At 35.8% G+C, this 24,040-nt stretch overlaps 1 protein-coding gene across 3 annotated transcripts in view; it reads left to right on the top strand.

Annotated features, from left to right (window-relative positions):
- CTNNA3 (catenin alpha 3) overlaps positions 1–24,040 on the top strand; it is a 1,431,866-nt gene that overhangs the window by 1,261,125 nt on the left and 146,701 nt on the right. For all 3 annotated transcript variants that reach the window (XM_033130597.1, XM_033130596.1, XM_033130595.1), the window contains exon 14: positions 12,500–12,592. In XM_033130597.1, the coding sequence (XP_032986488.1) occupies positions 12,500–12,592 (93 nt within the window). The remainder of the gene's footprint in view (positions 1–12,499; positions 12,593–24,040) is intronic.

Genomic DNA, 24,040 nt, shown 5'->3' with positions numbered 1-24,040 from the left:
CTGAAACTCTTATTTCAATATCAGTGGAATAGCTCATTTGAAAAAGAAAAATTCATATTTTTAAAAATTAGACAACCACTCTTCAGCTGCCTAGTCTAAGGATAAGAATAAGAACACAAGTTCACGTATATAGAGCTTGTTTGGCATAGAGTTTAATGGAAAAAGTGAGGTTTTCCTCACTCAAATACAACAGAATTTGTGTGATACTCATGGTCGCAGTTTCCATACCCAGGAGTTCAAGGTCATGATGTGTTATCAGTCACCTGTTGCCACTGCTGCTGCTGCTGCTGCTGCTGCTACTGTTATCACTGCTGCCACCACCATCATCACCCCACCGCCACTACTACTCTTATTGTTACTGCATTGTTTCCAACAGCAGCACACCGCCACCTATAGAGCAATGAGAGGCAATGGAGTGCGCACTTCTCAGTAGCATCATCAATTACTGCCTGTGAAAGACCCTCACCTCATCCTAAATGGTTCGAGACAAAACAAGTTTAAACAGTTATTTCTGACCTCCTGAGAGGTTAACAATTCAAATGGAACTTCTGATCTAAAATTGTGTTAAGCATTTCAAAAGAAAGTGTTCTGACAATGCAGTTTTTTTTTTTTAAACTAAATTTATTGGGGTGACAGTGGTTATTAAAATTCCATAAGTGTCAAGTGCCTAATTCTATAATACATCATCTATATGTTGTATTGTTTGTTCACCACCCAGAGTTGGTTCTCCTTCCATCACCATATATTTGATCCCCCCTACCCTCATCTCCCACCCCCCTCTCTGCTTACCCTCTGGTAACCACTAAACTATTGTCTGTGTCTATGAGTTTTTGTTTATTTGTTTGTTTTGGTCCTTTGTTGCTTTCAGTCTTTTAAAACAAATATTCATCATCTTTCCTCATACATTGTAACCAAAACTGCAATAGACTTGTAGTGTGAAGGGATAATTGAAGGTGATTTTATAAATCCTTTAGTTTCATTTAGTTCTGAAGAAGCTGAGTTCTTAACAAGTATTTGTTTGAGGTCACAAACTATTAAAGGTAGCATTTGACCTAAAACCCAGATATTCAATCTTTATATTATGTTTCACCACAGTTGTGCCTTACAGAAAGAAGTTTTGGCAAGTTACTCAGTGTAGGTTTTCTGCTCAAAATTTGGAAGTAGGATAAAAAATTACAGGTCTGTCCAAAACACATTTTATAGTTTTGCTGATTACAACAGCCTAATTAAAATAGAACTTAAAAAAGAAAAAGAAAAAAGAATGACTCAGAAGCATTTTTTTTCTTTTTTCAAATCTATTGGTACATTTTTGCTCATGCTATGGTCCAAAATTAAATTTGTCTCAATCCTGGTATAACGTAAAGCCAGGATGCCAGCCTGAGAAACAAGCAGGATTTCTTTTAGTTGGGTTTTTAAAGGCAATATATAGTTCAAAGTAGGTGGTGGTGGAACAGTGAGAAAGGACTGAATCATCTATTTGCTCCAGACACCAAGTGTGCTGACGTCCAGAAATTATATCTGGCAGGAAAGCATGAAACTAAGGACCAAGCTGGTGGTGTGCTGATCAAAGCCCCTATGTATCTGGCCTCCCTTTCTCTGTGAGCAGTATATTCATGCTGTTTAAAGATCACTTGCTAGACTTGTAAGTTTTAACTACTAGATTCCCACTTTTAGCCTGCATTTGTGACTCCCAAGCCCCATGGTTCAGAGATGGGCACCGCACCCTACTCCGCAGTAGCCCCTTACTAGCTGTGTGATGTTGGACAGCTTCCATTAACTCTAAGGCTTGATTTCCTCAGCTATACATTTAAAAGTATGATATTTGCCTCCTCAGGTTTATTGTCGACATTGAGTGAGAAAAGAAATGTGGAATAACCAAGCAAAGTTGTTCATGAATTATATTAAGACCTCAATTAAAAATGATTGCCTCATTTTTCTGTTCTCAAAAAGAAGAATGCCAAGATCCTGGTTTAGGTCTGGATATTTATAATATTTCAACATTCCAAAAATATGCTTTCATCCAAATGCTATTCTTCATGGCTTCATTAATCTTTCATATCTTTATTTAAACTTCAAGCTGGAATACGTTTTATGACAGTTTTCATGTATTAGACACCCAATCCTGGGAATCCGAGCTAGGTCACCACCTCATTTGGTGGTTGAATAAGTACAATGAGATCAATGATACCACTTTCGTTTATGACTCTCTTGCTGATTTTGTGTGTGCTTTTCTAACGGTATTAGCTTCATTGGTGTCTTAGGAACAGAGGAATGATTGCCCACAGACTTCCTGGGAGAGGGATTGAGGCTAAAATATGATTTATCTTGTGTGATTATATCATTGCTTGAGTTCTTAGAAAGACTTTATATAAAGTTAAGTGATTATAATGATCACCCCCTATGATAATCATCATAATCCAGACTCAACCACGAGGCATCAAATGATCAGCTGTTTGGTAGCAGTTGGCCTGGATAGGTTTCTAAGTAGTGAATTAATATAGATTTATTTCACCAAAAATATACAAACGACTAAGGTTCAGTGTTGTATTTCCTCTGACAACAATATTCTACATGCTCAGGATTTATCTGCCCAAGTTGTCCCATTTGACTACATGTTTAATCATACTCTCTTGTGTATTACAGATGCATTGTTTCCTCTTATTTTAGAGTATTTTTTTTTTATATTTTGTAACAGCTTTGTCAAACTATATATTTCAATAGTAGCCTTTAAGGGGCATAAGACTCATCTAGTCTCTTTAGTTTCATCATGTGGAATAATACATGTGGTGTTATATTTTTAAAATGCTGGAAGAGAAGAAATAAATGGCTTTTGAAACAGAATGATAATGGTGGTGCCTAGAGACATTTTGAATTGTTTTTTGAAATACTATAAGAAGAAAATCTACCAGTGATCTATTGTGACAAATGGGGACATATGTCTTTATTTGCACCCTTATTAATTTTCTTATCTATTTATTTTCTACTTTGTATTCATTCACTAAAAAAATAAGAAAACAAAACATTTATTGTTCACCTACTATTTGCCAAGCACTGTGTTAGGCCCTTAGGTTATAAAACTGTGAACAATACTAGAGTCCTTCTCACTCATGGTGAGAACAAGAAGATACATTTATTCAGGCTATTCATCTTATTTCTAATTTACAGGATGAATTGAAATAAGTTAAGTTTTAATCAACTGGATATTTACCAGATGTTGGATATTTACTCAACATATTTACCAGATACCTCCTAGTATTGAGATCTCCTAATACTAGGAACATTTCATCCAAATTAATATTATGCTTTCTGTTTAAGCATAAACTCATAAAATCTTAAAACTCAAAGGACTTGCAGAATAATCAAGTTTTACTTCTTGTCTCCATTTTGAAGATGAGTAAATTGAAGAATAGGAAAATTATGAGATTTTCCAAGCAACATAAAACTAATTGGTGGCAAAGTTAGAATGAAAAGCCAGGTATCCTAACTTCAAGTTCTTTAATCTACTCTATAACACAAACCTAACAGCTTTCTGATAATATAAGGAATACCTTCCCAGGTTAACTTCGGGCACTTTACGTTTATTCTTCTTTTCTGCATGTCATTTCCAAGGAAATTCCACCATTTCTTACCATTCAATGTCACTCTCCAACCTTCTAACTCTAGGAAATATCTTTCATTTCCATCTAATATCCTTACCTTTTATCTCTCCTGTGGGCAAGGATTATGTTTTATTTGTCTTAAGATGCCCAGAATCTAGCATAGCAGCCTATGTCTATGTATATATAAAGAAGACACTCAATTATATTAATTGAAGTAACTTAACTTGATTTTTCTAACATCTTCATTTCTGATCAAACATAGACTATCACTGCATATCTCTAGTAATAATTTCTCATTATGAGTAAAACTTAAAAAGAAATACCAGAGAATGAAAAGAGCTTATTAAATGATTGTATTAATATTGAAACCAAGTTTGTAATATTATTTTCATAAATCTTTTGATATTGTCTTCCGGTTGTTTGGTTAAGATTAAATGAATAAACAGTGCCCTCTTCTGTTTTGTAAACATAATGGTTTTTTTATGGGGTCTAAATTTCAGTCCATAAACTCACATGTACAAGAACAAAAATATTTTCATGTTTTCTAAGTCACTACGCTTTAACTTTGCTCATGGGAAATTTAAAAATAGTTATTGCCCCCTCCCCCTCTTACCTCTACCACCTGTGTTGCGACAGGTGCGTCAAAGTCCTAGAGCAGTATTTCTCAAATAGGGTGTCCCTCCTCCTCCCTACCAGGTGAATTTGAAAATGTCTAGAGATATTTTTGATTGTCACATCTTGGGGTGGTCTTACTGCATGCGGTGGGTAAAGGCTAGGAATGGTGTTAAAAAAGCTCACAATACACAAAGTAGCCTCTTAACAACCAAAATTATTCAGAGCAAGATACCAATAGCGCCAAGGTTGAGAAGATTTTCTAGAGTCTTAGACAATACCCAGGCATCTAAGAGAAATACCCATCACTTGTCATTTTCCCCCACTGGTTGCCAATGAGATGCCCCTCGTCCTAGCCCGTGTAGTTCCTTAAGGTTTACTACTTGCTGTCACATTTGTGTCACAGGACCCTAGTGAGACTTGAAAACTGGTCTAGGTTTGGTAGATGGCATTTTCTCTGAATTCTTTTTATATCCTCCACTGCACTGCTAGTGCGATACATAGATGTCTTCCTCATCTTCCAAGTCTTAATTTTAAGCTGGTGAAAAATCTCTCTGCACAAAATCTATTGTCTCTAATTTCCATAGGCTTAAAAAAATCCAGGAATCTTTGCTTCAAACTTTCCCTTAGGAAAGGTTTGATTAAATCAAAACTTACTGAAGGCAGAAGGCAAAGGATTAAACATGACTTCGTAGCTTGAATATGTTCCCATGTCCTTGTGACATTGATATCAAAGCTTATCAGTCATAAAATCATGTATTTCTTAATTCAGTTAGGAAATTTTATTGAGCACAGACAGTATTTCCCCGAAAATAAGACCGGGTTTTATGTTAATTTTTGTTCCAAAAGTCTCATTAGGTCTTATTTTCAGGGGATGTGTTATTTTTTCATGTACAACAATCTACATTTGTTCATTTATAAAAATCTCCATTTATTCAAATACAGTCATGTCATCTTTTTCTGGAACATCATCATAACTCCCCAAAACCCAAATTCCAGTTTGAATTTCTTGCGACTCCATTTCCTGTAGAACCATTGACCCCAATCTCTCCTGTTCAGCAGCAGAGCTCTCCTTAAATGAGCACTTCTTGTCCATGTAGCTGCTCGTAGTGCATTGTCAACACAGCTGTCAGTGGTTTTATCCTATGAATTCTTCACCCAAGTCACGACCTCTTGCAAGCTAGGCTTCACAAAGTTTCTACGCTGATTTCTTTCCATTCTATTTTCAATGATTTCCTTGTGCAGATGGTCCTTGAACGGCTGTTTATTGCAATATCAAGAGTCTGGAGATAGGCAGTCATTCCTGTGGGAATCATTATTTGATCTATTCTTCTCTCTGCAAGGAAGTCCTTCACATCTTTAGTGCAGTGAGTGCTGGCTGAATCCCGGACTAGCAGACCTCTTTGGCCACTTTGCAAAACAAATGGCAACATTAAATCGACCAACTTCCTTATAACTGCATGTGTGAACCAGACTTTTTCAGTTTCAAGAACATACATGCCTGAAACACGTTCAACCTTATCTTTCTTGCCATTAGTGATGATTAGAGGTGGGGCTTTCTTTCCATCCAGACAAATTGGCAAAATACAGGTGACACATCAACTTTTGTAACCAGTGGAGGGAATGTAGATTGACGAGGCACCCCTCTAATCAATTGCCGTTTGAGATCCTTGGCCCATAAACACTGCAGTTTCATCCATAGCAATCATGTTGGAGAGTTGGTATTGAGAAAAATCGATGCCATCAACAAAGGACTTGAATGCAAGTGCACGTTTAATAACTTCAGAATCTTCCCGATTGAACAGTGTTGTCAATCTTAGAGACAGTTCATATTGCTGAAGGAAGCCATCCAGCCAGTGTTGTGATGCTGTGAATTCTTCTGGGGATATTTCTAACTGTGCTGCCATTGCAAGGGCAAATGCTTGAATATCAGCCCTGTGCACAACTAAAGGCTTTGCTCTCCTGTCAGCAATCCATTCACAGATGATGTCTTCCAACGCAGGAAATACTGGTTGCTGACCTGATCCATACTTGTGCTTCTTAGCATCTCCCTCGTCGACCTGTTGACTGAGGTTATCGTAGTCCCCTTGCCATTTTTGGACCATTCGGAGATCCAACTTCTCTTTGCAGAAAGCCATAAGATTCTTGCCCCGGGAATCCTCCACGATTCCTTTCTTGTACTCAACAGAATAGCTCTTTCTTTTTGCACTCATCTTGTCTGCAGGTCAAAATATTATTCCCTTTAAATCTACCATTAAATCAAGTGCTAATTGAAGACTTACGAGACAGGAGTGGCAACAAAAATGATGACAATTAAGAATGATGGTCCACACAAATGCGACGAAAAATTGCAGGCACCACAACTCAGAAAACGTTTCTTTATTTCACATGAGTGCATTAAGTATGTCCGTTACAACACATGATGTATTGAATTATGAAGATTCATGTTAGACACAACCTCGTCCGTTTGTTATCAAGTGCGCATGCTATTTGTGCATTGTGTCTATACTCTGATTGGTCATTCGGCAATAAGTCTCAAATTCATCTGTTTACATAGGCATTTACCTCGCGTCCAAAGGCACCCACGTGGATATTTACAAATACTTAATTATAATTGATATTATCATTTATTTTAAATATTAAAGTCAGTAATATTATTTATTTATAATAATACATTAATATTATTATTTTATAATTCAATACATCCGTCGTGTGTTGCAACGGACGTACTAAATGTGTCCATCTGGCTGACGATCTTAACTGGAGCTTATTTTTGGGAAAGGTCTTATATTACGAGCATCCTGAAAAATCATGCTAGGGTTTATTTTCCGGTTATGTCTTATTTTGGGGGAAATACAATACTATATGCTATTTCCGGTGCTCAGAGTGATAAACAAAACAGGTAACACCTCTATTCCCAGGGGTTATGTTCTAATAGGGCAAGACCAAAGTATATCCCCTTTCAAAACAAAAAAATGGAATAAGAAGAAAAATATAATTTCATGTTATGATCATGATAAGCAACCTGAGGTAAAACATACAAGGTGATATAATAAAATAAAGTGAAGGAAGGAGTTAACTTTAGATAGACTGGCCAAAGAAGACTGACTGGGGCTGAGGATAGGCCACCTGTGCCCCCATGGTGAGAAGCATCCAGCCATGTGAAAGCTGTAGGAAGAGCATGCCATGCAAGAGAGCACTAGATATAAAGAGTCAAAGAGCTTGAAGTGGAATGAATTGATGAGTAGGATATGTTTGAGGAGTAGAAAAGAGGCAAGTGTAACAGGAATGTTACTGGTTTCTTGAACATTCAGAATAATAGAGTGTCAATTTCTTAGCCAGAGATGGCGGCAGGGAGTAGTGTGTGTATGTGTGTGTGTGTGTGTGTGTGTGTGTGTGTATGTTTGTGTCCACTCGTGTATGTGTGCATATTCAACAAGGGCCATTTCTTAATTTTCTATAATTTTTAATTATGTTATTAATATATCTATTTCTATTCTTAAAAGTATTTTAATTCTGGTCTCTCTATTTTGACATTTAAAAATCATCCTGTGTTATCCACTCAGCTAGTATGATCTCACTGAATATGTTACGTCAGCTTCCTGCTTTGGAAGAATATCCATAGCACCCTTCCTAAGACTCTGAATGTTAGACATCTACTGGCATTGCTATGGTGGTTATTTGGTTTTGGTAAGCCAGTGACAGATAGAGAAGTGTGATTTATAATTAAATCAAGTGTATGATTTAGAATTCAACTTTAATTCTGAAAGGAAAATGTCAAGCATGACTCCTGTTTCTTAAACTACCTTTTTTCTTCTGTTTTCTTTTTCTCTTTCCTTCATTCCTTCCTTCCTTCTTTTCTTCCTTACTTCCTTCCTTCTTCCTTTCTTCCTTCACCCCTCCCCTTTTTCTCTCTCTCCCTCTCCCTCCCTCCCCTTTTTTCCCCTTCCCTCCCTCTGATTCTTTCCTTCTTTCTCTTTTTATCTGTGTGGTGACCAGAAATTTTCTTTTTCACATTTCAATATTAAACATTTATAAAGTTTATGCAAGTAAAATTTTAGTTATATATTGCTACCTACCTGTTTCACTAGGGATGCTGAAAATATTAATGAAATTAGGTCTACAGAAAGCATGAGGCTCCCTGGGGGGGAACAATATAAATGCAGTTATTCTACCTCAGTAAATATTTGTATATTAATACCACCAATTCACTGTGACCCTGAAGTTTAGTGTACCACTACGGTTTATTGCAGCTCCAGTTTCTATATAAAAATCTCAGTCTGAATATTTTCAAGTTCTATACTTGTTTCTAGCCTCTTTTGCATTTAAAAAAACCCTGAGATTTATAATATTAATAATCATGAACAATATTGAAACCTCAGTATTTTCTAGTCACTGAGTAATGTTCCAGTTCATCATATTTTATCCCCATAATAACCCTAAGAATTGGGTAGTAATTTTGCCATTTTATAGATAAGAAAGCTAAGCTTGTTTCAATTCACTTTGGGCTGTCTAAGTAAGCCTTCACAATAAGCAAGAGTTAAAAATAGGAAACTACAAAATAGTTTTACTGAATCCTGATATGTGAAATAAATGAGTAATGACTGGGTATGCTAACACTCTTTCAGAAAAAAAAAAAAAGGATATCTTCTTCTTGGTCTTTAGAAACAGCCTAGCTTAAAGAAGGAGATATTTTCATCATATCTAAAAATCTGTTAGAGTCAATTTTTGCTGGGGCCAGTTTAAGAGATAATTTTACTCTAACATGTGATTAAAATCAGATCAAAAGAGATCTTTACTTGGGATTTAGGAAAAAATAGTGCATGCAGAATCATATTAAACTGTGTTTAACACAATGACCCTTATATATTCCAAATCTGGTGACTATAACTAGAGGCAGCTAGTAAGTGCCATATCAATCTAGAATAATACATTTGGATTAAAATGAAGTTATCCAAACTTCCACAGAAGATTTATTAAAAAAAAAAAAAAAAAAAACAAAAAACAAACAAAAAAAAAACAAAAAAAGTCTTCTGGAATCAGAAACAGGATAGAAAAGGAAGAGGAGAAAAAACAATAAACAGAAAGAAACAATCTTGCTGCACCCCAGCTGTGTCTGTGGGTTAAGCTCTTACTTAAAGCATTTTAGTACAACTGAGCCTCAAAACAAACTTCAGGATAAGGTACTATTATCCAAAATTTGATTCTTAGGAAACCAAATTTAAGTGTATGCAGATTTCCAGATTCACACTATGACTGATTAGAGGGCCAGAATTAAAATTCAAGTCTGCATTATTCAACAGTATAGGGTCTTTCTACTACATGACATTGCCTGTAGGATAGTTGGTCTCTCTTCCCACAGAATGAAAACTTGTTTAGAAACACACACAACTCACAGTACCCCCACCCCATATACCTTCTAGATTTACCAGATGAGTAAAAACAAGCTATTATTAAGAATGTACAGTATAGGGTAGCCATCCTTCTTCCTTTTTATTTTTTTTATTATTATTATTATTATTATTATTATTATTCTCATCATCATATTTGCTTTCTATTAGGTTGGTGCAAAAATAATTTTGCAATTTATTATAAACCTTTAAAACCGCAATTACTCTGCACTGACCTAATATTATTATTGTCCTCAGTCCTGAAGGAGTAATGTATCATCCCAAAAGTGATTAGAATACTCCTTTCTTAGTTTCTACTTAATTCAAACTATAATATTTTGTATTTAAATTTTCATTTTTCAATGCCATCAAACCACTTGCTTTACAGAAAAAAAAACTCTGCCAGTAAGTATTTTGAACACCCATACCCCGTTGATTTTTGTTCATGAAAATAAGAGGTCAGTTGTGGTGGCTTAGCAAGAAAACTATTAGTTCCTATGTTAAAGACAAAGGAAAGCACAGAAGTATGTGGGCGTGAATGGTAGGCGTATCTCTCCCTGCAGTATCACCAACAGAAATGGTACTTGTGACTTCTGGCAGCCGCACTTGGTCTTAGTTTCTGTTAAATGAACTTTGTTTTTGGGGTTAAATAAACATATTGAAATCAGTGATGAAGTTTACATGCTACTAAGTGATAGAGCGTAACCCAATTAATAAGCAAGAGACATTATGAAAAACAGATCATAGTAGGGGCACCGGACAGCCTTCAGTCTAAAACAGAACCCAAGAAAGGGAATTTGATCGACTGAATGTATTCAGATGCTACGAATGTATTCAGGGCTGGTGATGTATCAAAAAGGGAAATTGTAAAAAATCGTTTCTTAATACTGTGAGAAGAATACACAAGAATGGCTAATAATGAAATATGGGATTGTGTAGATGTTTCATAGTAGTGAACTCATGTTTTTAATACCTAGAAAAGAAAGTACATTGTCCTGTGATCTTAGCTGCATATAGTTGCAGCAAAGAAGAAATTGCATATAGAGATCAACATATAAATAATTACTCAATACTTCAGAGGCCTTTGTAAAGAGTGGGGGGCAGGTAATGTCTGGAGCAAGTTGAAATAAATGCAAAAAGATGGGTGATGCTTAGTGAAAGGTTAGAGAACTAGAAGTGCTGGTTAAAGATCCATGGAGAAAGAATCTGAGGCCATTAGTGGTTGTGAAATTGGTAGTTTTCCTCCTACTGTGAACTAATCATTGTGTTCCCATTTCTGGGGAAAGAAAAGCTTTTTGCAGACAAGAAAATCAACAAAGGGCCTTGTGCAATGAAAGGTTGAAGGGAAACCAGAGCTGATCTAAGGAGGCAGGCCCTGCGTTTTTTTTAGTCTTAACAGCCACACGTACATACGAGATCTTCCACTTTGCTTTATTTGTTTTTTATGAAACCTAAATGTTTGTATCCTGGGATTTCTCACTAGGGCTTTACAGCAAAGGGATAATAGTTTAAAGTTGAGACTGTGTAAACTGAAACAAGTATCACGTTAATCTCTTAAGTACTTCTACTTCCTTTGCAATAAAGACTGATATCTTTAAATATTGCCAGTGAAACTAAGAGAATAAAAACCTTAAACTAGGAAGAACAACATAAAACAAATCAATTTTACTTTGAAATACAGAAGATGGAAAGCACAGTAAATGTGCGGTTAGAACAGGCATTTGTGTGACTGTTGACTTGTTTTGCTCATAGCCAACTATCTTTTTGGCTCTCACGGATAATTTTGCTTCGTTCATTCAAAAGCATGTATGGGCTAGGTTGTGAAGATATGGCAGTAAGCAGGGCAGACCTAGTCCTTACCTCACAGATGAGGGCAGTTCAACACACAATGATACAACAAAGTATGACTAACATTATGATAGTGAAAATAGAGGGAAACGGGGAAATCCTTGGCAGGAACTCACCCAGTCCAGGGTATTACTGAGTTAGACATCAAGTGATATTTAAGCTGAAACTGAAGAGAAGGAATGGAAGTAGGTTAACTATTTAGAATAGACACTGAAGTTCATGTAGATTTTTAAGTTCCAAGAAAATTTAATATTTTACTAAGTTTGATAGCATTTTGATATTATATGACTTTAATGATAATTATTCTGTTCACCAATATACACCTTGGTTTGTGGTAACCATATACTGGTTAGCCATATTGCTACTCACTGAGGGAAAAACTTCCTTCTGATAATTTTGCTTCCTTTTTCTTTCAAAATTATCAGGATATAATTTGTACACCATAAATGGCAATATTTTAAAGTATAAAATTCATTGTTTTCCAGTATATTTACAGATTGTGTGACCATCACCACCACCTAATCCAGAACATTGTTATCATCTCAATTATACTCATTAGCAGTCACTCCCGTCCTCCACTCCTTCTGTAGGAAACACTAATCAAATTTCTGTCTCTATAGAGTGCCTATTCTAGGCATTTCATGTAAATGGAATCACACGCTATATAGTCTTTTGTGATTAACTTCTTTCACTTAGCGTGATTATTTTCAAGGTTCACCCATGTACAGCATGTATCAGTACTTCATTCCTTTTAATGGCTGAATGTCCCATTGTATGAATTTACTACATTTATTTATCCGTTCATCAGCATATACATGTTTGAGTTTTTTTCCACCTTTTGGATATTATGACTGGTGCTGCTATGAAATTTTGTTTACAGGTTTTTGTGGGAACATGTGTTCATTTCTTTTGGTATATTAGGAGTGGAAGTGCTGAGTCATAGTGCTCTCTGTGCTTCCTTTTTGAGGTACTGACAGACTGTATTCCATTTTGCATACCTGCCAGCAATGCTTTGCTGTTTTTCTTTTTTCTTTTTTCTTTTTTTTATAGACCCCAGAGGAACTGGAGGATGTTTCTGACCTGGAAGAGGATCATGAGGTCCGCAGTCACACCAGCGTTCAGACTGAAGGAAAAACTGACCGGGTATGTCACCTCCCTGGGGGAGAGTTGTGTACTGTGTCCTCTCTTGGTCAATCCAGGCAGCCTCTCATCGCGGGACTCCTGGATCTGGTGCTGGTTTTGCAAAGCACAGGGAGAAGAGCCTCCAAATGAAGGGGGTAGCAGCATGAGGGGAATTATTTCTTCTACCTGGAGAGCTCACAGTGAGACCATTTCTCAGATTCAGTGAATCACCCTCATACCACTTTTGATTTTTATAGTAGTCAGGGGAATGTCAACGTGAAATGCCTACACATTTAGAGTAGAAAAGAGTAACCTAGAAGTTGTAAATGACTCTCAAGTCCTAGGGGGATTTTTTTTTCCTCTGAGGCAATACGCCTCTATTGTTCTTTCTTTTTGCAATGCTCTTTTTTGCCCTTAACCTCAACACATTCACAAACATTCTCTCTCTCTCTCTCCAAAGATGTTAATCAATTTCTGTTACTGTGAGATACTTTATTCACTTTACCAGTGTGTAGGAATCTGTGAAAGTTTATTTTCTAGACACTGAGAGCTTGTAACTGCAGACCGGACTACAGAGCTTAGGTTTGAAATCACAGTTCCCTGAAATGTCCCGGGCTGACAGCCTCACCACCGTCTAGTGACAAAATAGGGACCTGACCATCAGATCTGCTCGGAGCAGTTCAGTGGCTAAGACTGCATGGGAACACACCTGAACCAGCCACTTCCTTACTGTGCTACTTGGGAATCTTCCTCTACCTCAGTTTTCTTATTTGTATAGTGAGAATACTAATATTCCTTTCTATATAAGGATTATTGTGGGAACTAACTAAGCTAACTAATAGAACACCTAATAGAACAGTGCCCAGCTCATAGTAATAAGTTCTCAATAATCTATTATTATTGTAGTAGTAGCAATAGTATAATTATCATTATTATTATTTAATTAGTTAAATTCAGTGATATAAAATTTGGAGACAGATGGAGAAAGATAAATTTAAGAACATCAGATGTTTTTAAATCTTCAGAACTGGCATATATCAGTCACAACACTTTCGTCATATTAGAAATGTTGCTTTTCTTGAGTTTCGATTCTTGCTGATTATTTTGGTTAGTCCTCTAGAAGTCAGTCCCTGTTGGTAACTGTCTAGAGCAGGGGTGTCAAAACTGTGGCCTGTGGGCCAACTGCGGTCCACAATCCATTGTTAATTGGCCCGCAGCAAATTCCAAAAATATATTTAGTTTACTTAAATAAACCAAGTGAGGCAATACATACTTCACCTCGAGTGAGTGGCCCAGCTGTTTGTGTATTTTACTGCATATGGCCCTTGGTAAAAAATGTTGAAAAAAGTTTGGACACCCCTGGTCTAGGAACACATCATCTAGAGACAATTTCCTTCAAATCTAGTTGGACTCCTTGGTAAGAGATCAAATCTTGCAAATGGCAATGGAATTGGAAATAAATTTTGCTAAAGGTAAACTTTGCTCATGCTTTGAGTGAAGTGAGTGAGTGAGTGATTTGCTTAGTCTGCAGCTGAGCCCGTAGAAGTAGGTTTAGGTCTTACAAAGTAATTGATAGGAGGAAAATTTTTTTTTAAAATAAAGGCAACTTTAGGATGACGGGATTAGGATAAACATGCCTTGGTTCTCTTCTAGTTTGTTACAGGTAGACAATGAAGCCTTGCGTAAGACCCTTCAAACTTAGAAAGTTTAAATTTCTTCTTCTGAAGAATGAGGAGAATAATATCATACATGCTCACAGCACCGCTGGTAACTTCAAAGAAGAAAATGCATATGAGAGTGCTTTATAAATTTTAAAATTATATGCTAAGAAGATAAGCTTCTTATTACTACTGTTTTTATTTGTATTTTTGTTCTTGGATGGGATTACAAGCCATCTACTTAGCCAGCTGACCGTTGTAGGGCATGAAGTTGGTGATCTCCATGATCTTGGGTCTTAAGAATCTTTCATAGAAGCCACTGCTTCTAACCTTGTGGAAATCCCCCTGAAACTGCTCTGAATCCTACATTTGTGTTATACTTTGAATAATTCCCTGATGATCCAGTTTATTTGAAATGCCCTTGGGTGACAGCCTCACCACTGTCTAGTGACAAGATAGATCCCTGGCCATCAGATTTACTGGGGGCAGCATTATATTCAACCTGGCCCCTGTCTGCTTTCATAAATCTCCCCTGCATTCATTCCAAATAGCTTTACTTATTTTCACCTCTTGCCTTGAGGCTTTCCTGCAATTGCTATGTGAAATCCCTCAGGAAGCTGCTCAGATATTTTAATACATACACAGCCTTGTGTGAGGCACTGAAACCCCACAGAGCAACCTTTCACAAATACTCTGCCATTCTTTGGATGGACTCTTTTGAAGTGCATTTTCCACAGGTTCTCAGAGTTTCCTGGTGGATAAAGCCCCAGTGCCTACAGCATTGACCAGCTTGATAAGATATCTTGGATGGGCCTCCTTTCTTTCTTGATCTATTCTTCTCAGGTTCCCACTTCTGTTCCTTAAGATCTGTTCCCAAAATAAACTATCTTCCATTGTGAGAGTCTGATTTTTGGGAAACACAACAAAAGCTAGTCACTTAATATATATTATTATTAGTTTAATTCTCACATTAACTCTGTTTTATAGATATTAGTATCCCAGTTTTACCAATAAGATTACCGAGGCTCATGTTTATATAACTTACCTAGTAAGTGGATTATGTTTGCAGACTTACAACATTTGTGGTTACCATATGTCAGTTCACTTAGGTCACAGAGTTAGTACAAGAAATCTTTTTCTAAAAAGCAAACAGATAACCATCATCACAACAAACCTGGTATATCATTTATGGAATACAAGAGAGCAGAATAAAGGTGCTACAGTGGTCTAAGAAAGAGAGGAAGGATACAAATTTAAATTTAAAGATTAATTATTGTAAGGTATAGACAATTTAACTCCAGTAACATCCTCTTATTGAATGTCTATCTTCTGATTTTATCACAATAGATTCCACTCTCATACCTGAAGTTTATGAGATGGCTGGTCAAGTAGGACAGCTCAAATATATGCCCCATCCAAATCACTTGACCAGAACCAAGATCACGTTGAGACAGGTTTTGTGATCTCGCCCAGTCATCTTATACCCCAATAGTTTGATATTTCTTATAATTACATCTTTGTGCTTAAAATATAGTCATACGTTTAGTCTCATAGCTAGTCTGTATTCTATCCAGCATTCTTTAAATCATATTCATTGGACCAAGTGTACCTTTTGACACATTTCCCAGGTGCAGTCAATTTGAAAAAATACTATAAGGTTTTGAAGTGGACTCTGTTGCGAATTCTTTGAACACGCATGCCATGATCAATGAGGAATTCCTGGTCATTGCGTAAGACAAGCGTTTGGGTTCCACTTCCTGCTACTGCTAAGGCTCTTTGGTTTTTATATTATGCAGACTCTGCTATATCAAACATGTACTAGAACCAATTTCAGGAACTATTTAGTAATAGAGTGACAGTTATTTATTATCATTTTACTTTTTGCATTTCACTCTCAGTAGCTTTGGCTCAACATCATTCGTTACTGCTGTCATCAGTGGAAAATGCCACTGGGCATCGTAAAGGTCTATAACCAACAAATAATGATTTAGAGTCCACGGTCAATGAGAGTGAAATACGAAAGGACCAATAGTGCATGCCTTATGAAGTGGCAGAGGAACAGCAGTAGAAATTACTGATTGTCTTAATTATCAAACATGAGTACTCACTGGACCGATACTGCAGTCATATCCAGTGATCAGGCATTCCACAGTGATACAATACAGGAGTGTGAGTTTGCTACAGGCTCAAAGAACATTCTTCCTTGTTTATTATGTTCATGCTTTTAGCAAGTATAAGGTAGATATCATTTATCTGAAAACTTGAATTTGAAAGAGACATGAAAATAAATGCCTATGTAAGTAATCAAATTCCTAAACAACCATATTTTCTATTTAAACAGGGAAAAGCCAGTTATCTTTTAACACTTTATAGTTTACAAAATATTTCTAAATTGGTATCTTATTTGACCAAAGTCCTGGAGTTTGTTTTTTTCAATTTTTTTTGTTTTGTTTTTGTTTTTATTTTACTCATTAGGGAATTAGACTCAAAAAAAAAAAAAATTCAGTCGTTTATGTAAGTCATGTAGAATGAGACCAAGTCCCAGGACTTCTGACACCAGCCAGACTTTTTCTAGTACAGCACACTTGTAAACTTGGGCAGAATCTCATGATCCCTTAAGATCTCATTGCCCTTTTGCTACAGCCAGTATTGTGGAATTAATATTATAATTACTGTTAGAAAAATGACTCATAAAACTGAAGACCATAAACCGCAGCATCTGATCTGTTTAAGCCTCACACATTTCTAAATATCCTAATACTACAATCTTCCATTAATAACAAAATTGGTTTGTTGATTGTCATTTGAAAACTCAATAGTAGTGCCCAGACCCTGACACTTTCCCTGACGGATCAAATGGAGTAGCAGTCAAGAAGAGTGTAGCAAAGGACATTATAGGACAATAATACGAGGTCTCCAAGCAAAATCCAGAAGACACAGGCAGTTACTCTTCAGTCAGTCTCTTATCACATTGACTTCTGTGATAGTTCATTACAGGAAGCATTCTAATTTCTAGAAAATTTTTCGTGTTTCATTGTCTGCAATAGGGGCAGCAGTAGCAATAGAGACTCAGGGTATTGCTCAAGTGTCAGCAGGGTGGCAGTAAACATATATGCCATAAGCCTAACTGGGGGACAACTGTTATGGATTTAGAAAGATTTTTAATAAAATGCATTGAAAGAGAGTTTTGTGAATGAAATAGGTGAGAAAGTGACTCATCTTTTCTAGCATTGCTGTATAATGCAGAACTTAAGAGTAGGGACTTAGCAATCTCATAGACATTGGTTCAAATATAGGTTCCACCAATTAATGTCCAAATGACCCTGGGGAAGTTAGTTTATATTTTTAGCTTTCAGTTTTCCCATCTGTAAAATTGTGATAATAACGATGGTTACTATTTTATAGTGTTTGAAGATTAAACTTGATATGTGAAAATTTTAGTTTAGTTTCTGGTATACAGGATATACTCAATACATTCTGATTTTTATAAAAGTGAATTTCATGATAAGTATAGACTTGTGTGTGCTAGCGTTGTGCTTTGACTTCCTTTTTGGGTAGCTCACTTTATAAATACAAATCTCTTAGTCTCCTGATATGAAATTACTTTGGTTGTCTGGTTTCACGGTGCTAAACATTTTTGACATGCTGGACATTCTATTAGCAAAAGACTTTTGATGTTGTTTTTTCCTAAGGTGAGTTATCAGGAACTGCTTTAAGAGGTTACAAGGACAATGGCTTTAATGTGATTCTTAATGATACTGGCACTTTTATGTATACATATAGTTACATAAATAATGTAGAACTGAAATAGTGATCACAGAAAGCAAGTCTTGAGAGTGAGATAAAACATAAAATTTGAACCATAATTTTCAAGTTTTTATTTTCTTTATTATTGGAAGCCTAGCCCTGCACTGGGAGTTTTTCTTCCTTTTGGAACTTCAGTAGCTTGGGGACCCATTGGTTCCCATCTGTCTCAGAGTCCTCAGTTACCTTCATCAAGTTATACAGGGCTTAATTTCCCAATTTTATGATACATGTTCATAAAAGAAAAAATCATTCTGTTATTTATAGGACACATGTTTGTTGGAGACAGTTTTGCAAGTCACTTAAAATCACTGTTTTTCTATAACCCTCTCCATGAATGACATATGTTCCAATAATTCTTCCCTCTGCCTATATAGCTTAAAAGCTAATAAGCCCTAAAAACTAAATGAAAGATTTTGTTCTGTCTCACATAATTTAAAGTTTGCTCATAGTATCTTGCAGATGAGGAATGAAAAAGGGAACTCATCTTAGTACTAAGTAAGGCCAGATTTGTATTTGTAGGTACTTGAAGCTGTCTATAGTCTCTAATTGCTGAAATTCAGTTTACTGAATTACAACATTGAAAAACAAAGCACTTAGACATTTATTATTTCAACTGTAGTTATATAATATTTCAGCATGATGATGTTATGTCACCTTTTAAATAATGCATTATTCATCACATTTACCAATCATCGAAAACTAAAGGAACATGTAGTCTTTATTTGTATGATAACTAAGATTTGTTATATCTTTAATATTATATTCACTTCAGAGCAAATAGTTTGTAACCCTACTCTGCCTTAAAGAATATCTTCGAGGCCATTGAATATATATAAGCTATATATATAGAAGTACATTAGGACAGAAATGGGAACAGTTGCCTAGGTTACTGAACACAACCTCAAAATGTCAACAGCAGCAAATGAATTGGAGCATATCAAATCTTAAAATACTGGCGATGATTCTTCGTGATAAAAAAATACAAGAGCCATGTGCACTCTAACTTCATGTTGGTGATGAGGGAACTTTCTCTTGCTGTGTTGCAGCATGCAGTCCGCTGAATATTTTCCATCATGAAAATATAAAACATACCATGGAAGGGTGGTTTATTTTAAAAATTGGAAGCATTTTAATAGGCCCTATTTATTATTAGAATATACTCTCAATAATTCAAATTTATCCTGAATTAACCTATGGAATATAGAGAGACATGACCTCATTACGTTCTTTATGATGTAATTTGGTTTAGGTTACTGTGAAAAACGCAGCTCAGGTAAACCTGGATGAAATTACATTACTCAACTGTACTACACTAGGCAGTGCATTCTTTCATCATTGGTTTCTGTAATTTCAGTTGCGTGTTTAGCAATAACTCTGTTTTCCTATCTTTCTGGATGTTCATTCTCTGTGCTTCATCATTTTCTCTTTCTCTATCCACTACTTAAACGTTAGAGTTCACTATGGAGTACTGGTCTGACCTCTATAGTCCTTTAATTCTCCCCACTTTTCCTGCATATTCTCATGCAATCCCAAGACTTAAATTATCATACAGGCAAATCCTGTCTCCTGAGCTCTTGCTACATCTATTGACAGGCCTGTAAGTTTCCTCTCCTCAGAAGCCTGTATTACTCACTGTTTCAAAGCCTGAATGCATCATTTTATGCCCACAAATTTGTATTCCTTTTGGCACTTTTATACATTCGGTTACCGTCTTAACCCAGGAATAATTTTTGAGTGCTTCTGGCAATTAATCATATATATTCTGTTTTACTGTCTTCTAAATATTTTCTGAATTTATCTATTTTTTTTTACCACCTCCACTATCACTACTGTCAAACAAAAATTTTTCTGGCAAAGTTAAACAGAAAAAAAAAAAAACACACACACACACAAAAAACAACTTTAATTCAAGGCTATTAATAAATTTTAAGAATAATAATTAATTCATAATTTACAGGAGAGAGTGACCACAACTCAGTCTGAGTTCAACTTTGCTAAAATAAAGGGCTGAAGATTTTTCAGACATGAGGTGAAGGGGATCGTAGGCCATTCTGTGTTTGCTAATTGTCTTTACCCAAAGGAAAAGTAAACTTTGTCTCTATGACAAGAGATAGTTTTACAACTTTGCCTTCTAAAGGTAGGCCCTTTACCTTCTAAAGGTATTCTCCCACAGGGACTGGGAGGTAGGCCTCTATCTTCTTTGATGACTGCATTTCAAAGAGATGGCTCCCTGGTCCTTGAGAAAGATAGTGCTGCATTGTAAAACTGGTAAGAAGTATTTAAACATATGTATATGTCAAAAGGGCAAAAAAAGAATTTCCAATTATAAGTTATGTAAAGTACACACTTCAAGAAGAGGGTGAATAAGGGCATAGAATCAGGAAAAAGACTGTCTAAAGTTTAGTCAAGCTGAGGGGAAATAGAGAGCTTGAAATTTGTTGACTGAGCATCTATGATGATGGGTGAGTCAACTGAATTTGCTGAAGAATTAAATATTGAGTATAAAAGAGAGAAAGGAGTTGAGGACAATTCAAGGTTCTTAGCTTGAGAACTGAGAATGTGGATTTGCAATTTATATTGACATGAGGGAGACTGAATTAAGCAGATGGGAGATGGTGGAAGATCAGATGTGTCTAGTCTACAAAGTTTATTGGACAATCAAATGATCAAATGAAGACGTCGAGTAGGCAGATTTGAAATTTACAAACTAGACTGGAAGTCATCTTCCATGCAAATAACTTTATATTACAATTTTGCAACCTTCTAAACTTGCAGTGAAGTGTTATGTATAATGTGGTGACTATATTTTTTTCTCAAAGAAATTGCTATCTTTGTTTCTAGTTTCCCTCTACATTCAGACTTTGTCCTCCCCAAATCTCTTTTCTGACACACTTGCTCATTTGAATATCACCTTTTTTACAAGGCCACCACTGACCACCCTGTTTAAAACTGCAACCACATTCCTAACCCCCATATAAACCTCTTCCCCTCTCTTTGTTTTCCTCTATTGAACTTTTTTCACTATCTGACATACGACATGTTTACTTGATTATTTAGTCCATCTTCTAGATAGTAAATTTAATAAAGGCAATTATTTTAATCTTTTTTCCCTATTATACATTCTCCATATTTAAAATAGTGTTAGGCACATAGTATATATGTTATAAATATTTATTGAATGAATAAATGAATAAATGATGTTGACCATAAATGTGCTTTGGGAAAAGGAATATGTGCAGAAAATTTAGGGGGAGAAGAGTTGTTTCAGGTAGAGAATTTTTATCCAACCAATATATAATTTGTCTACAAAATAAATAGGATAATTCTTATTTTTCAAAAATAGTGTCCTAGTAAATAATTGCCCATGTACGTGATAGAAAAGAAATTTGGAAAAAAAATTCTGAGGCTAAGTTGTTTAAGCGATCATTTGCCTTTTTAAGTTTAGAGATTTTTGTGATAGACATCTGGCTACTAAGTGCTGCCCTTTTGGCCACTCTCTGAATTGTTGTCATTGAAAAAGTCCTGTTTTCTTTTTTTAATGTTGAAAATATAATATATATAAATCAAATAATCTTGAATTAGTAATCGCTGGTGAAATATGAAATATGTGCTTACTTCTTTCTCTATTAAAGGCAATGTATATCAGTAATGGTAAAGGTAGTAAAAAAAAAGAAAAGGAGCTCAAAAGAAAATCTTGTTTTAAATAATCCTCTGATAGTCTAAAAATGACCTTGGTACACTGAAAGTACCACAATCTAAATCTAGGCTTTTTACATGAATATTTTTAATCAGTGAGTGATTATTAACCAACGTTTGCTTTTTAGGAATGTGAACTTGTATTTCCTATAATGAGTTGTACAGGTTGTAACATTATATATCTCTAAGGCTTAGTCAAAATCCCACGTAAATATGAATAGACATAGAACAAAGACATTTGCCTCAGTGTGGAGTCATCAGCTCTATAAAACTCATGTACTTGTAGGAAACAAACCTTTTTAAAAATGTCAACCAGACAAGTCTTCTCCTTTCTGATTCTAAGATAATGTAAAGAAAAAGTACACCGTTTTTGGAGTCAGGCTCCCAACTTTAAATCATAACTCTGCCACTTAGAGCTGTTCACATTCAGCGAATTACTTAACTTCTCTATGTCTCAATTTGCTTATTTTTAAAATAGACTTACAATAAAGCGTTATTGTGAAGCTTGTGGGTTACTGTTTGTAAGAAGCAGCACATAGTTCAGGGGTCAAGCTTAAGGGACCGTCATCATGCTGCTCATAACCACGAGTACCACTGTTACTGTCATCATCACAGCATTTGTTGAATTTATTCACATTTATGTGAATCTGCTAATTTTGTAGGTTGGCAGCATTCATTCTCCTGATCAGCCCTCTTCACATTTTTCAGAACAATTTGTGGAAAAGCCAGTCTGACTAACCAACCTAAATAAATTTCCTGCTATGGCCAAAGCCCTTTGCAAGGGGTCCTATCGTGAGTTTCTAGTTAATTTGTGGATGCGTGGCCCTTGAGTCAGGTACCAGCCCTGGTCGTTTTTCAAGCTTCAGATGAAGGCAAAGAGAACTCTATCTTGTTTCCTTGGGTAGAAGGGTATAGGAGAAGGAATACCAGATTATAAGGGGATATTGGGTGTGTTGGATGTTAAGATAGGCACACAAAATAGAATATCACAGAAAACCGCTGCCAGACTGTTGCCAGGGAAGGTGCAGAGTTATCTGCATCCAAGCAATGTTCAGGAAGCACTTGCTTGTATATTTTGTGGTGCTGGTCACTTGGATCTTGCATTCTAAGACATAACAATTGGAATGTGTACACTGAATATGTAGTTAGCAGGATAGAAGTGTGAAAACATCACCACCTGGCTGCTAAAATATTCACCTTTCACACTAATGAAGGCAAATGTATTTCTAAGCAGGGAATTTGAGTAGATTTTAGAAGTCAGTGACTTTAGAATATATAGCAATTCTTTGTCCAGGCTGTGTAGATATGATGAGACTAAAAATATCCCTCATCAATCCAGGTATTTTTTATGTATAGTGTAAGTTATGTATTTCCCAAAGCAACAATTTGGAAGGTTTTGAGCTCTCTGCTCTCCAGCCATCAGCTGTCCATGTTTGAAATTAAAAGTGACAGAGCTACTTTAGTCTTCTTTTTTTTCCTCTCTCTTAGGCTTAACTAGAGATAAGAGGTCCAAACCTTTCTACAAGCAAAATCCTGGTTGCAGGGGAGAGTAAACAACCTAGGTAGTGACAAAGTGTTTTATAGTTTCAATTGACCTGAAGGTTAGAACTTTAAAAGATAGAAAAATCCTCCAAAATTAGCACTAAGGTATATTTACTTTTTTATTGGCTTTCTGACGGGACTTTGATGTTTTACATAGTACTAAGATTGAATTTAATAACGTCATTTTTAAAATTTCCTCCAATATCCTGTTGTACTAAAATTGCATGTCAATTCCTCTTTCATAGATATGTGCCTTTGCATAAGCACATCTTTTTCTCTAGCATATTAAATTGAGAAGAAATTGTTTTCTTGAAGTTAGACAAATATGACTTTTAGGCTACCAGGAACATAGAGTTGGTATCTGAAATTAACTTTTAGGGAAGTTGGAATTAGCACAGCCTTCCATGGAGGAGTCGATATGACAAAGAAATTTCTCCTCCTTTAAAATATTTCCCAAATTTATTTTCAAAGTATGCCTTTTATCTGTAAAATATATGGGTATGCCCTAGTATACCACAGTTATCTATTCTCATATGAAGATGATAATAACAGCAACCAAAAATAATGATTATGTACTGAATGCTTAATATGTTTCAGACACTTTAAATTTATTGACCGTTCTGCAAAACCACCTTTCAGGTAGCTATTACTATTCCTACTTCAAAAATATAGAAAAAGAGATAGAGAGAGATTATGTAAGTACCTGTGTGAAGTGACAGACCCAGGGGGACCTGCTGCAAGTCCTGCCATGCTCCCGCTCTTCCCA

This window comes from Rhinolophus ferrumequinum, chromosome 16, assembly GCF_004115265.2.
Source record: "Rhinolophus ferrumequinum isolate MPI-CBG mRhiFer1 chromosome 16, mRhiFer1_v1.p, whole genome shotgun sequence".
In the NCBI taxonomy this organism is placed as follows: Eukaryota; Metazoa; Chordata; class Mammalia; order Chiroptera; family Rhinolophidae; genus Rhinolophus; species Rhinolophus ferrumequinum.
The sequence above is the reverse complement of the archived record's forward strand: the minus strand, read 5'-3'. Positions and strand labels throughout refer to the sequence as shown.